Here is a 15,250-nt window from a genome sequence, read left to right on the forward strand (position 1 = left end):
GAGCACGAAACGTGGAGCAGAAGGGAGGCGCTCACCCATCACATGTGTGTGTCACACGGTCTGTCACAGTCCCGTCATGCGCTGTGTGCAGAGGCCGGCGCCACACCTGACTGAGCGGGCAGGATGCTGGCAACCTTCGCGCCTCTGCGCACTTTCACTTAGTCAACTTTTCTTTTAGTTTCTTTTGAGTGTTTCTTAAAGACATGGGTGAAAATGTGCACCTGACATGAGGGAAAAAATAGGGGCTGTGCTCATAAAATTGTTGCCAAAAATACTATAATATTTGCCATTCATGCGACCTTTTAATTTTTGAGAGATAAACACTGAAACTCTAAAATTATTTATTTATTTGAGAGAAAGAGAGCACGAGCAGGAAGAAGGGCAGAGGCTGAGGGAGAAGCAGGCTCCTCACTGAGCAGAGAGCCCGATGTGGGGCTGGATCTCAGGACTCTGGGATCCTGACCTGAGCTGAAGGCAGAGGCTTAATTGACTGAGCCACCCAGGCGCTCCTAAAATTTCAAAATATTAAAAAAAAAAATCTTTTAAATTTAAATGAAATGATTTAATTTAAAACATTAATTTTATTGTTTTTTCAGATTTAAAATATAAAATGTTGGGATGTCTGGGTGGCTCAGTGTGTTAGGCATCTGCCTTTGGCTCAGGCCATGGTCCCAGGGTCCTGAGGTCCAGCCCCACATCAGGCTCCCTGCTCAGCGGGGGGGCCTGCTTCTCCCTCAGCTTGCTGCTCCCCCTGCTTGTGTTCTCTCTGTCTCTCTCTGGCACATAAAACAAACAAATAAATAAATAAAATGTAAAACGTGTTTCTTAAAACCTTCCAAATATAGGAAGAATATAAAGAAAATAAAAATTGGCCATAATCTCACCACGCTGACAGAGACAGAGACTGTTATTCCCATTCTCATTCTCATTTCACAGGTGAGACAGCACAGGAGAGGAGGAAGGAAAAAAAGGAAGGAATATAGGATTTTGGATTTTCTTCCCAAACGTGCTAAAAGCAGGACTTTGTGGAAGTGAACTTCATATTTTTTTGTTGCTATATAAAATTCCTTAGTTTCAGGTATACAACATAGTGATTCGACATGTACGTACTTTGTGAAAGGATCTAGTCACCGTCTGCCACTGTACAGAATTATTACCCTACTATTGACAATATTCCCTATGCTGTGACTTATTTATTTGATAACCGGAAGCTTACACCCCTTCCACCCCTGCCCCTATTTTGCCCACCCCTCACTCCTCCCCTTGTCCCCACCAGTTTGTTCTCTGTAACTATGAGACTCTTTCTCTTTTATTGTTTACTCATTTGTTTTGTTTAGAATCCACATATAAGTAAACTCGTAGTTCTCAAAATCTCTGATAGAAATGACCGATATTTCATATTTCTAATAATACACTGCCGGAAGTATCACTGCTATTTCCAAGTATCACCGTGTTTCAACGGTCAATAAGCAGAGCGAGCTCTGGTTTCCATATCACGATATATATCTATATTTTAACATGGAATGCTTTGCAGAATTGTGTGCACAGGGCCATGCTAACATTCTATCTTTCCAGTTTTAGTATAGGTGTTGCCAAAGGGAACACTTAAAATAATACTTTGCAAAAGTGCTGTACAATACCAAAAATTTTTGTAAAATAGAGAAAACTATATCACAACTATTCCATATTTCCATATGATCGTTATAACTGTCATTTTATGACTAGATAATAGTCTGCATTCCAAATACAAATTACTATGACTAACTCACTTGTATTTTGTTTGGTGGGTTATTTCAGTTTGGGGCCACTCAGATAAGATAGTAATTAGTACATTTTTTTCATATAAGACACATTTTACTTCAGTCTGTGGATTCCTTTCAAAAAATCATTAGAATGGTATTTTGGGGTAAAAGTATAAACCTAGACATGGTTCTTGCTACATATCCAAGCATATTTTTTTTTAGTTCATTTTTAAAAAAAAACTTTAACTGAGCATAGTTATATACTTTGCTTTTTTTTTTTTTCCTTACTCAGTGTTATGGCAAAGCTTTTTTTCTAAAAAAATCACACATTTTGGGGCACCTGGGTAACCCAGTGGGTAAAGCATCTGCTTTTGGCTCAGGTCTTGATCCCAGGATCCTGGGATGGAGTCCCACATCAGGTTTCCTGCTCTGTGGAGAACCTGCTTCTCCCTCTCCCTCTGCCTGTCTCTCCCTCTTCTTGTGCACGCTCTCTCTCTCTGTCAAGTAAATAAATGAAATCTTTAAAAAAAACCCACATATTTATATTTGCCATGAAAGTCTCTATATCTTTAGCTTTCTATATCTTTTTGGATTATTTCAGATTTATAGAGTATAATTACTTAAACAAATGGTATGACAAATTGCATGGTTTGTACTGATTTACATGACCACTAACAATTTATGAGTCCACCAATTTAACAACACATTCTGGAGCAGTGTATGTTATCAATAAAAAGGATTTGCCTGGGTGGCTCAGTCAGTTGAGGATCTGCCTTCAGCTCAGGTCATGATCCCAGGGTCCTGGGATCAAGCCCCAAGCAGGCTCTCTGCTCAGCAAGGGGCCTGCTCCTACCCTCTCCCAGTTCCCCTGCTTGTGTTCCCTCTCTCACTGTCTCTCTCTGTCAGATAAATAAATAAAATCTTAAAAAAAAAAAAAGAATTTGCCAATGTTATGACTGAAAATGCTTCCTTAAATTTTGTTTTGATTTAAACTTTAAATTACCTGTAAGTTGAGCATTTCATGTGCTGAGTTTTAAAGCAAAGGGGATCAAGACACTGGGGAGTTGCCTGATTTGACCAGCAGTCTGATTACATTTCTTTTCTCTTTTTTCTTTTTAACCACCCCCCCCACCTTTTCTTAAGCCTGGTTATATCATTGTTCAATCTGTACAACCCGGAATTCTGGGCATTAGTTGCTTCCTCGGTACTTCTTGTAGCTGTTCTGTTTTAACTTGGAATTCTATTTTTATAGGACAAACAGAACTGAGAGGAAAACATGCTATTTGGAGCTTACTTCCCCTAAGAGGAGCCTGCTGTTGAGAATACAAAGTCGTGTTTGACAATAGATCGACAAAAGGTAAGCGGAGGGAAGAGAGGGTAGAAAGAAACTGGATCCTGATGTTAATGTTAGACCCTGGTGCCCGCCCACACCTTTGGCTGTTTGGTGACATAAGCCAGTGCATTCTGTTTTTGGTTTTGTTTTTGTTTTTGTTTTTTAATATAAGCCCATTTGCATCAGGTTTTCTTTCACTTGCAACCAAATGATGCAACTGATACAACTTCTTCTACAAAATGCATTTAAAAATTAATTTATTTTATTCTATGTTCTTGGCCAAAGCAGTTCCCTATTGCTATCTTCTTGTCCAGTTAATCAATAAACATATGTTAGGCTCTTGTTATATGGGCAAATGCCACAAAGTTTAAGAACGTTCCTTGTGCTGCAGTGTAACTGGAATCCATTGCTTCTGTGCTTTCCTCTCTCAGGGAATATATCTCCATTTACCTAGATAGCTTTTGGCTCAGGAACTGGTTGGTTCTTTACCTCCTGTTCTCAGTTCCAAACCTACCTTCCTTCCAGGAAGGGGCTGGAATTCAGCAAACTGTATCTACCAGATTCCCTTGCCAGCTGACTTCCCGGGAAGTTCAATAGATAGGAGGCCCAAGGACATGGGAATGCGGGAGGCGGAGAATTCCTTCCTGTTTCCAGTTCCTGCACTTGTCACTTTGGTAAGCAGGTCAGAAAGTTAGCTGCTGTCTGCAGCTCTAATATTTGGGTTTCTTGGCTATCTACGTTTTGCTCTTTCTACCTTCCAATATCTTTATAACCAATTCCTAATATTAAATCCACTCCACTTTCCTGACCAGACCCTGGCTGGTACAGGACTGGATACCAGGAGTAATCCTAGGAAACAGACTCTGTAAAACAGGACGCTGGGCTGGATTTGCTTCAAACTCAGAGCTGAACTCTTGACCAGCAGAAAATGGGACCAGGTAGTCAGCAAACAGTGGCTCTGGGATTCATTACACTAGGGGCTGTCCAAGCTAGGTGGAGTGTCAGCAGGACACAGGGTTTTGGAGACACACTAATGGCCCAGAGCTTACAGCTCAAAAGCTCAAATCGTCTTCAGCACATCAGAGGGCTTCTGAGCCTGCCCTTTTAGCTCTTATTCCTTTTAGCTATAGGACAGATGTATCTAAACAATCAGACCCAAGTCCAACAGTCACAGACTGGCCAAGTCTCGCATGGGAAAGCTGAGGCAGGTCTTTAGAATGGGACCCTGACGACTGGGAACAGGAATGTTGGGCGGACTTGGACGAAGCTGAAAATTTTGACTGCCCCTAATGCCTCAATATCCCTGAGCTTCCCTTGGAAGAAGCCTCTTATTTTCTATTTGATGAAACCAGACTTCCTTTGCTTGGAAACCTGTAATTAGCACAGATGAGAGAGTCCCCTTGCATGGAGATCCCCATCCTTTACAAACCCCACTGCTCTCAGCTCTCATGGTCTTTGGGCTTTTATTTAGAGTCAGATCCCAGCATATTCAGGGGGAGAAGGGCAGAGTCTTGTTCTGGAGGAGAAGGCTTTACTCCAAAAGAATTACATGATTTTGTTAAATTTATACTAGAAGAAACCTAACTAATCTACACTGAGATGGACTCTAAGGGTACCGGACCAAGGAAAACAGAATACAACATTGGACTGGGGCTAAATGTAGGTAACCCTGATATAATCTGCTCTTCATAGGTTTTTGGACTTAATGCTCGGGTAGATTGTTCCAGCAATAGCCCCCAGGGGATCATACCATTTTGTAGATCAGGCCCTCACATAAGTCCCTCCCACATTGATTTTGGCCTAGCTATCTGACTTGCTTTGGCCACTGAGACATTAGCAACTGTGATGCAAACAGAAACCTGAAAACTACTTGCACGTTGGGATTGGCCCTCTTTTTTGCTGTTTTGGATCAGCTTCCATACTGAAAAAAAGCAGGATAGACCTCCCGAAGGTGAATGGCTCAGCCCACAGCCAGCACCAACTTCAAGACAAGTGAGTGAGGCCTCCTAAGACCAGCATTCTCCAAGCAATCTGTCAACTGATTGCAAATGTGTGAGTGGGCCCAGCTGATGCAGAAATGAGTCGCCCCCGCGGAACCCAGCTTGAATTGCTAATGTACACAATCATAAAAGCATAAGTGAGAAACATAAGTCGTAAGGTTTGTTATACAGTGGAAGCAAGCTGAAATGAATGTAGGAGTTCAAGCAGCTGGGAGTGGTCTGTTTATTTAGTTGTTTGGCTGAAACCTGTGTTCAACAGTGACATTGAGTTAATAGAATTTCTGTGGAATAATGTACAGGAAGGATCCTAAAGGCTTAAGGAGTTAGGGATAATGGAGTAATTTATCATATGTAACCTGTGCATCTTTCCTCACCTTCAAAGGGCCCAAGGAATATTCTCTTCACCAAAGCATTGAGAAATGCATTAGTGAGGGAGCCCCAGCCACCGTGGACACGTCTAGGTGGCTGTTTTCTGCATGCCAAGGGTGCTGGGAGGAGATGCTGCCCCTGAGACGGGCTTCCTGCTTTCAGTGGAGAGGATATGATCCCAGAATAGTAATCAGAATTCTCTACTTGCAGGGAATCTTCAGTGGTGGTTGGCCCTAATAAGAATGAAGTTGACGGCCAGCCTACCAAAGCATCACTTGATTTATATAATAGAAATCTGACTTGAGTTTTCACAACTGAGAGTCATAGCTTCTTCCCCAGTTCTCAGAAAGGACCCTGCAACAATGCTGCATACTATAGATCTTCCTCAAAGCCATCCCCAAAGGGATTTGAGGTCATTATGAAGGTGTCTGTGCACTGGGGGAAATGGAAATACCCAGGCTTTTCAGGGATTCCTAAACACTACTCTGAAATGATACTAATCCTTAGGAACCCTAAATGTCACTGTAGGCCGCTAGTCAAAATATGGGCTTATAGCGGTCAGAGGATGAGGAGAGTGGCCCAATCCCCACTCATTATGATCTGTGACTCACGCATTCATCAAAAATGATACTTAGGAGGACTAGTCAGCCACATGGGTGGGAACCCGTGGTACAATGACAAATTTGGAAAAAAAAAAAAAAAAGGACAGACGATCACAACTATGGCTGAAATCGTATACATGTCTGGACAAGGACCAAACGCCAACAGCAAAAACGAAAATACTTGTGTTGAGCTGATGAGATCATCGGTGATTTCTGTTTGCTCGGCCTTTCTCAATTCCTCAAACTCGCCCAAATGTTATTTTTGCTTCTTTTGTAAAAGGTACTTTTTTCTTTTTTAAAGACACACAACTCCTCCAGTTCTTCTGTTTTCAAGGATTGCCATTACCTTCTTTTTAGCCAATGATATTAAGGTCACAGAAAGTAAGAATGTTACATGTAGCCGTTCTCTTCTGTATTAGGAGGCGTCTTAGAGTCAGTCGTGCCTGAGGCAGCTCGCTGCAGCGTTAGTCAAATCTGCTCCCTCCTTGCCCTGCAGGAGCTCGCTGTCTAAGGGGAAGCGATCACATGCGCCCCAATCCTCATGGCTCCAGACTGAGAGAGATAGGCCGCGAACCTAGGACTCTGCTGAGCTCAACAGTGCACACATCTGGGTACGTCATAGGACAACTAGTGCTCCGAACTTCCCGACTGCAGCACACAGACCAAATTTAAGAGGATTCACCGGTTGTCGCAGCATGCGGTTACCGTCATCCCCCTCGACGACACATACATCCCACAGCATTTCTACAGTGCCAGCCATCGAAGGTCTTGACTCGTGAGTGTCACTGTGTCACGGACAGGGACAGAGACACTGAAAGGTGGAGTTCAGAGTCAGAGAGAGGGCCAGGAAAGGAGCCTTCGATTGGGGCTTGGACCATTATGGGTACCCATCTGAAATCTTTACATGTACGGCATATTAGCGTTTTGGTTTTTTTTAATGTATGCCCTTGGCTTCTGAGGTTAAAAAATAAAACAAAACAGCATTTTTAAAAGGGAAGATGGAGTTTAAAAAAAATCATTTAGTATGGTGCCATTACAGGTTAAAACAAATGCTCTGTGATTTAGATCTCACAGAAATACTCAATGGCCTTTCTCCACAATTAGAGTTGTCCACTGTGTACTTAAATGCTTTCTGTTAATTAAAATGACTCAGATTCTTTCCAGATTCCACTAAGCCATACGATACGCCAATTATGGCTTGACTTTGTTTAAAGTTCTGTGAGTTCATGGACTCAATAGGCTTTTCTGGAATCAAGAAGAAACTGCTGATAAAAATAACTATTGGCAATGGGTCCATTTCTGCAACTGAAAATTTCCACTCATCTCTGTTTCTGGAAATCACTCTGGAAAAGCAGGGGGCAGAAATTCCCTTTGTTTTCAGCCTGGCAGCAAGAAGGAGCCTCAGAACACTCATTGGGGTCTATGATCCAGGGTGGTCATTTCCTAAAGTGCTATCGTGCTTTGCTTAGAGTCACAGGCTGTGGAGGTGAGCGCCTGGATCTGGGAGGGGTGGGGTGCCTGGCTTCCTCTGAGCACACGTAGCTAGGTGCTGCCTCTCTCTTGTTCAGAGTCCAGAAGCTTCTTAAGGATGTCCCATCAGGTCACCCCAGCTCCTGAAACCACAGGTTCAAATCTGGGGAGAGAAGTCCACAAATAGGAAAATCAGTTTTCTGGTTAGAAAATATATAAGCTCTCAAAAATCGGATTGGAATGAGAGACTGCCAAAGCAGAAAAGCTCGTGTATCTGAAAGCAGCATAGTTCCTGACCTTTGTCCGCACCACTGCCTCTACCACTGCCTCTACCACTCCACCACTGCCCTGGGTCCGTGTCTCCAACCTCTCTCTCCAGACCTGACGCAAGAGCCTTGTTCCGCCCATTCTCTGGCTTGTAGTCAGCTCGGTTCATGGGCTCACCTGTTCAAAACCTTTGCTCGTTCTCCATCGCACCAGACATTTCCACCGTTTCTTTCAGACTCATTCCCTTCTCCGGGCTCAGGTCCCAGGAGGAAGGCACCGGACTGCTCCCTGGGCTCTCTCCCTAGCTTCCACTCCATGCTTCCCCCGCAGGCTGGAGGTAGAGAAGACGGCAACGGGCAGCACCGTGAGGCTGGGGCGCGCGTGCTTCCGCAGCCTCCAGACCGGTGGCCGACTGGCGTTATCCTTGTGGGTGGCCCTCTCCCACTGTGTCTCACCAGCCTTGTGGCAACTCCTTCTTCCCTGTTCCCCTTCAGGCCTGGGGTAGTCAACTCTTCCTTGTGCTTGCCAGTTCCGGGGTGTTCAACCTTCCTCCTGTCTTTGTAACTAGTAAAAACTTAGAAGCGTGCCTCAGTCACCCCTCCTGAGGGTGCCCTCTGCTTCCGGCTGAGACCTGACCTAAGCCTGATGAGTACAATCTAACCTCTATGCCTGGAACTCCTGGCTCCCACGATGGCCCCGACGGTCTTTCCTCTTATCTCCCCACTGGCTCTTCCCAGGCTAGGAGCCCACGCCTTTTCCCATGGACGCCCATGTCTCCTCCCCCTGGTCTCCTCCATCTAGAATAGTCTGCTATTTCCATTCTTGCCTGGTTCAAATGTCACCTCCTCCATGAAGACTTCCCTCTTCCCTGATTATCCCCACCCTAAAGTGCTATTTTTTTTCCCCATCTCTGAACTCTCATGTTGTGTTTGTACTTCTTGTAAAGCCACAGAAAACTATAAAAAACTACACTGACTTCTGGCACAATTAGAAACTCATGAGCCCAGGTGGATGAGGCTGCTAGTGTCTCCTCCTCCAGGGAACAGCTGGGCACTGCGTGGCAGGAAGCTGGACATGGGGTGGGTGTCTCTGGGGATTGTGAGGATATGTAAATAAGGTGGGCTTTGGGATAAAGTGGTAGTTTGAGAGCTACGTGATTTTCTGAGTATGTTCCAAAAAGCACATGTGCCCCTTAGAGGCCTTTGCAGGGACCTATAGTAGGATGTTTGTATCCCTCAGTCTAGTCTCGCTATGGTTTTAATCTACTTTTGTGAGGTCATAGAAAATGTATGTACTGGTCTCTGCCCCAGGTTCCTGCATAGAATTCCTAAAATCCTTGTAATTTCCTATGAGATAAGAGCACCAGGAACATCTCTTGTTCTAATGTTCAACCTTCACTTCCTGACGGAGTTCCCAAATCCCTTGAAATTTCCTGGATGATAGCACTGTCTTTTGTTGTAAAGAGGTGACTCTTGCTGAACTCCTACACGCGGGCTGGTCACCAGAAAGACCAAGCTATGATTAGCAGGTTGGGATTTTCAGCCCCATTTCCCACTCTCATCCCCACTCTCCAGGGAGAGGAAAAGAGAAGATGGAGTTAATGATTGGTTATGCCTATCTGATAAAGCCCCCACAACAACCCCTAAAATAGGGCTTCCGAGAGCTTCTGCACGGGTGAGCACATGTTGGTGCTAGGAGAGTGAGGCGTGCATACAGCATGGGCACCCCACATACCCTGCCCTGTGTGTTTCTTCCATCTGGATGTTCGTCATATCACTTCATAACCTTTTATAATAGACTGGTCCACAGTAAGTAAACCGTTTTCCTGAGCTCTGTGACCCACTCTAGCAAATTCATCGAACCCAAGGAAGGGACAGCGGGAACCTCAGATTTTTAGCTGATTGATCAGATGTACAGTTGACCACCTGGACTCGCCCTTGGCATCTGAAGTGGAGAGTGGAAGTCCGGGAGGGCAGTCTTGTGGGACTGAGCCTTTCATGGGTGGGATCTCATGCTATTTCCAGGTAGATAGTGTCAGAGCTGAGTTAAGTCACAGGACACCAAGCGGGTGTCGCAGAGAATTTCCTGGTAGAGAAGAAACCCCATGCATTCATGTCCGAGGTGTGTATGCAGTAGTGAGAGTAAAGGAGACACACAAGAGGACTGAGCTTTCCCCCACTCATGGCATACAAGTATTCCATCTAATATTTCCTTTATGAAAGGTTATCATGGGAAAAGAAAGAAAAGGTTGGCGCTCACTGAAGAGAAAAGGGGAACGAGGCACCGGTGTCATAATGAGTGTGGAGGTTGTGGGCAGTCCTCAGGTGGAAGTTCCTATGGGGGAAGACAAGAGTCTCATGCAACAGAAGAAAACAACAAAAACCCAGATATCTGATCAATTGCTAGAGGGTCTATAGAAATCTGGCTTCTTTAATCCTAGCCCAAATTACGCCAATGAGAACAGGATTTTGAACACCTTATCTCCAATTCCTGATCGTAAGAATCTTGGAGTACTATTTCTGGGCTTCATTCATCCTTACACTTCCCACATAGCCTACTTGAGAGTCATGCAAATAGCAGACATGACGTGTTTCGGAGGGAATGAGAGAATGACTAGCACTCTACTGGGAATCACAAAACCTTTCATTTTTCTATCGTGATTTCATTCAAGAAAGTCACTTAACACCTCTTAGCTCAAATCCTGCCATCTGTAAAATGAGGAAGTCAGGTTACATGGTTTGTAACTGCTAATGAACCGTGTGGTGATGACGAGCATAACTTTTTTAAAGGACCATGATATGTATCGATGGTTATACTGCTGAAGTTATACTGCTTGACGGCTTGGTTGTCTGTGTGAGAAGAAGAAGCCATGGGACCAGACCTGACCTCTTATATCCTTGGAGTATGCATCTAGTCCTTCTAGCTTCACTGGGTTAGGAACCTCTGAAAGGCAACTAAGACACTGGTATGTGTCCTTGAAAGAGGACTCCCTGAAGCTGATGAGGACCCAGTGGAGAGTTCTATACAATGCATTTGATATGCTGGGATATGAAAGAGGTGATACATAGAATGACAGATGAGGACAGAGATCCTTCTTTGTCTAACACGCACTGCTGAGTACTTAAAAATGATACACTGGGACATTTAATAATGTATTCAAGTACAAAAAAATTCAGGAACTATAAAAGAAGAAAACAATACAAGCTTCCTTCATGTAAAGACAATGATTATGGGCATTCAAGTATTTTTACTTCACTTCTTTGGGAGAAAAGGGTGTGGTGGTATATTAAAAACATTTTTTAAAATAAAGCATTAATGATATGGTAAGTATATATTTGTATCTTACCCCTCTTTTCTTTTTGTTATTTAGAAAGCATTTCCCCAATGTTTTCATTCCTCAGAAACAGAATTGTAAATGGGATTATATGCCATATTGAGTAGAGGTTCCAGTTTTCTCCTGTTGTATCAGTCAGGATGAGACTTGTTTATGCTGCAGTAACAAACAATCACCAAAACTCTGTATAATAAACAAAAATTTATTCCATGTTCACTGAGGTCGGCAAGGGACTCTGTTATTTGAAGTTATTCAGAGACCCAGGCTGAGGAAGCAATTACTACCTCACATGTTGCTGGTTAGCACTCCAGATGGAAAAAGAAAATAAAGCAAAGCATAAGCTAGCCCTTATATCTTCTACCCAGAAGTAACACATGTCACTTATGCTTAGGTTTGGTTGACCAAAGCAAATCACATGACCACACCTAACCACAGACTAGTTGTAGAGAAGTCCAATCCTATCAAATACAGAAAAGCAAGAGATCCAGGAACTCTGTGAAATTGCACTAAACATCATCATATTCACCATGGAGAAAAATGACAATGAGCTATCTCTTTGGCCACACTGAGTTAGATCTGAGTCTTTTGATTTTATTACATTAAAGTGAAGGCCTTGAAGTCTCATCAGGGGAGACTGAGAAGTCTGAATCTGCACAAGAATAAGAACAGGCAACACCTCTCCCAGAGCTGCCTAGAGAGTTCTAGGCGGAACCATGGAATAGAAAACCCGGCTCTACACAGCTGTCACCTGAGCTAGTACTGCTGGGCACTCCCACATGAATCAGGTCTCATGTCAGTCTCTGGTCAATGAAGCAAAACCACCAAGCTCTTCCCTTCTTAAGTGGGAAGGGAGACTATTTATCTGAGCAGACGTCTCGTCAGACAGGTGTGTCCCAAGACTCCATGCAGTAGGTGAATGTGACTAAAAACAGGGGGGCCAGGATGCCGCCTGAACACCTGACACTGTCCCCACATAGGTGGCTTGGGGGTGAGGCAGAGCTGGGAGGGAAGAGATGTGTGTGGGAGGGTGAGAGCCCTGAGGGCCCTGAGTTGGCTGGACGCCTGTGGGGCTCTGTCCGCAGACTTTACGGAGCTGAGATTGGAGCTGGGGGTAGCGTTAGAGCACTGAGAGCAAGACCGGGTACATTTGTGTGAGAGAAGGCACAGAGCCATGGGGAACTTGTGGGTCAGGGGTCAGCACATGCTTTCTGTAGGGTTTGATTGTGAAATATTTCAACTTTATGGGCTATATGGTTTCTGCCACAGTCACTCAACTCTGCTGTCGGATGCAGGGGAAAGGGTGGGGGGAAAGCTAGAGGACAGCATTGAACATGGCTGTGCTTCAACAAAATTTTGCTTACAAAAACAGGAAGTGATTTGGCTCCCTGGCTGTAGCTCACCATTCCTTCTGAGCTGACACGTATCAGTGGAAAGCAGAATGTTCACTTTGGTCGACCATCATTTCAAAGGCAGCTACTGAAAGTACAACACATCCTAGGATGTGATAGGCTTTGAAAGGAAGAAGAAGACACTGCACCTGCTTTCTAGAAATGTGTGACTCAGTCCTCTGGGGACAGCAGATCCTACTCGCTGTAAGCTGTTACATAGCATAAATGTTATAATTAATATATTTTCCTTTTTTGAGATTTTATTTATTTGAGAGAGACAGAGAGAGCACAAGCAGAGGAAGAGGGAGAAGCAGGCTCCCTCCGCAGGGAGCCCAGTGCAGGATTTGATCCCAGGACACTGAGGTCATGACTGAGCCAAAGATAGATGCTTAACCGACTGAGCCACCCAGGTGCCCCTATACTTACTTTCTTTTAATAATATATCACATATAGGACATCAATGTTTATAATGTGGTCCTCTGAACCTAATTTTACTATACCCAATGCCTGTTTTCTCAGGATAAGAAAAAAACCAACTTAATAGTAAGTGACAGATCAGGGGGAAATATATAAAATATATCACAGGAAATGGGTTACTGTTAACTCTAAGTGAAGACATAAGTAAAAAGATGGACAAAAGATGCATAGACAGTTCCCAAAAGAAGATAAAACCTATACATTTATGAAGATGTTTTATCTCACTAATAACTTGAAAATGCAAAATAATGATGGGGTTGCCTGGGTGGCTCAGTCGGTTGAGCGTCCATCTCTTCATTTTGGCTCAGATCTTGATCGCAGGGTTGTGAGATTGGGCTCTGTGCTGGTCATGGAGCCTGCTCTAGATTCTCTCTCCCTCCACCCTTCTACCCCACCCCTGCTCACACTCTCTCTAAAGAAAGAAAGAGAGAGAGAGAGAGAAGGAGAGAGAGAGAGAGAGTAAGCAAGAAAGATGTTCGGTTAATTTCTAAATTAGCAAAATTTAAAAATAATAACATCCAGCATTGGGACAGGTATAATCATTAAACTAGCTCTTTCATATATTGCTAGTACAAATTGGTACAACTTTTTAGAGGACAATTCAGCAAAACAGTTTGAGAGTCTTAGAAATATCTATAGGTTTTACTGTAGTAATTTTGCATCTTAGAGTTTACCCATGGTAATAATCAGAGCTGCACGCAGAAATTTATGTATAAGGCTATTGTGATGATACTTAAATGACAAAAACATAAAAGACATGAGGTCGACATGAAATGTCCAGCAAGAGGGAATTAGTTAAGATAAATCCCAGTCCATGTATACAATAAAATATGAAAACTATTAATTATACTTTTAGCACATAGGTAATACTAATGACATAAAATTAAGTTAAAAAGACTATACCAAGTTATAGATGCATTATAATTTAATTTTATGAAATTTAAATACAGAAAGATATTAGAAATTAAAGTAATATTAAGTATTAACCATGGTAATCTGTGTGCAATGGATTATAAATTATTTTTGTTTCCTTTATGCCTTTTTATTTTTCATTTTTGTTCTGAAAAAAAATGATCTAATTTGAAAAATGTTCTCAAAGTTTTGACCTGCCCAACAACTAAAATTAAGCAAGATTTATCTTTCAGTAGGGAGACAAATTTGGTCAAAATCAGTTACCTTTTACATTTACTGCAGAAGAAACCACAAGAAACACAGACAAAGGAACAGTCAGGCAGACAAATCATTTCCAAAGCCTTCAGTTAAGTTCTGTCAGAGAATTTTGCTGACAATGTTGTTCTGCCTCCATATTTACTCAGCTATTTATGATTCTAAAACACATCAGGTGCAGGGTGCCGAGGCCACACACATCCTTTTGTTGCTGAGAGAGGCAGTGAGCTAAGCAGAAAACCCTAAATTGTGAGTCTGCATGCATATCTGGGGTGGCAGGTTCATGCCTCAAGGGGTTTTAGACAGAGCCCTAGCCTCTTGGACAAATCTGTGACCAGATAACAGAGAGTCACTTGCTTCTATTTTTTTAAGGTTCAGGGAAGTCTGACAAATCCACTTATTCCAGCCAAGACTGCTCCCTTCACGTGTTGGTGGCTGTGATGATTAACTTTCTGTGTCAGTTTAGCTCAACTATTGCCATCAGGTGACCTTACATAAAGCAGATTACCTTCTAGAATGTGGGTGGGTCTCAGTGAGTCAGTTTAAGAGCAACCAAGGTTCCCCAGAGAAGGAATTCTGCCTCAGACTGTAGTATAGATATCCCACCTGAGTTCCCAGCGTGCTGGCCTACTCAACAAATTCTGGATTCCGTATTTCAAGTCTTAGTGAACTTGTGGACCGCGAGCCTGCCCTACAGATTTCATTCACACTTGCCAGTCTCCAAGTGGTTCTGTGGTTCTGTTCCCCGGGAGAAGCCCCAAGTACCCCTCCCTCAGCAACAGGTATCAGGTTTTCTTGGCAACCCAAACAGGGGCCCCAGACCCATCCTCTTTCCATTCCCCAAATCAGTATTTCCATGTCCTGTTCCCTCTTCTTCCTGGGGGGATAGTCTCCAAAATGCTAAATTAGTTCTCCATAAAGAGTTAATAACTGGTGAGCGACTTTATAGGAAGGAACTTAAAAAAAAAAATCTGCTGAAACCTAACACATTGGTATTTGTCTTGACAAAATCATAAAACATTATGCTAAGTAAAAATGAGCCATTTTTTCCTTTAATATTCCACTGCCATTGATCACTGTCAATTTCTACATTTGAACCAA

The 15,250-nt window shown here is 43.1% G+C and overlaps 1 protein-coding gene across 2 annotated transcripts in view; it reads right to left on the reverse strand.

The window, feature by feature from the left end:
* Nucleotides 1-5,268: 5,268 nt before the first annotated feature.
* Nucleotides 5,269-15,250, reverse strand: part of PDCD1LG2 (programmed cell death 1 ligand 2) — a 57,124-nt gene continuing 47,142 nt past the window's right edge. The window contains exons 7-8 of one of the 2 annotated variants that reach the window (XR_006601952.1): nt 7,961-8,114; nt 5,269-7,679 (exon numbers count right to left, since the gene is read on the reverse strand). Coding sequence is in view for 1 of the 2 variants with exons in the window: in XM_004766170.3 (XP_004766227.2) it covers nt 7,674-7,679 (6 nt within the window). In the remaining variant the exon portion in view is untranslated. The remainder of the gene's footprint in view (nt 7,680-7,960; nt 8,115-15,250) is intronic. The other variant, XM_004766170.3, reaches the window with a different exon arrangement.

The sequence above is a fragment of the Mustela putorius genome, unplaced genomic scaffold (assembly GCF_011764305.1).
Source record: "Mustela putorius furo isolate JIRA1106 unplaced genomic scaffold, ASM1176430v1.1 tig00003854_pilon_pilon_pilon, whole genome shotgun sequence".
In the NCBI taxonomy this organism is placed as follows: Eukaryota; Metazoa; Chordata; class Mammalia; order Carnivora; family Mustelidae; genus Mustela; species Mustela putorius.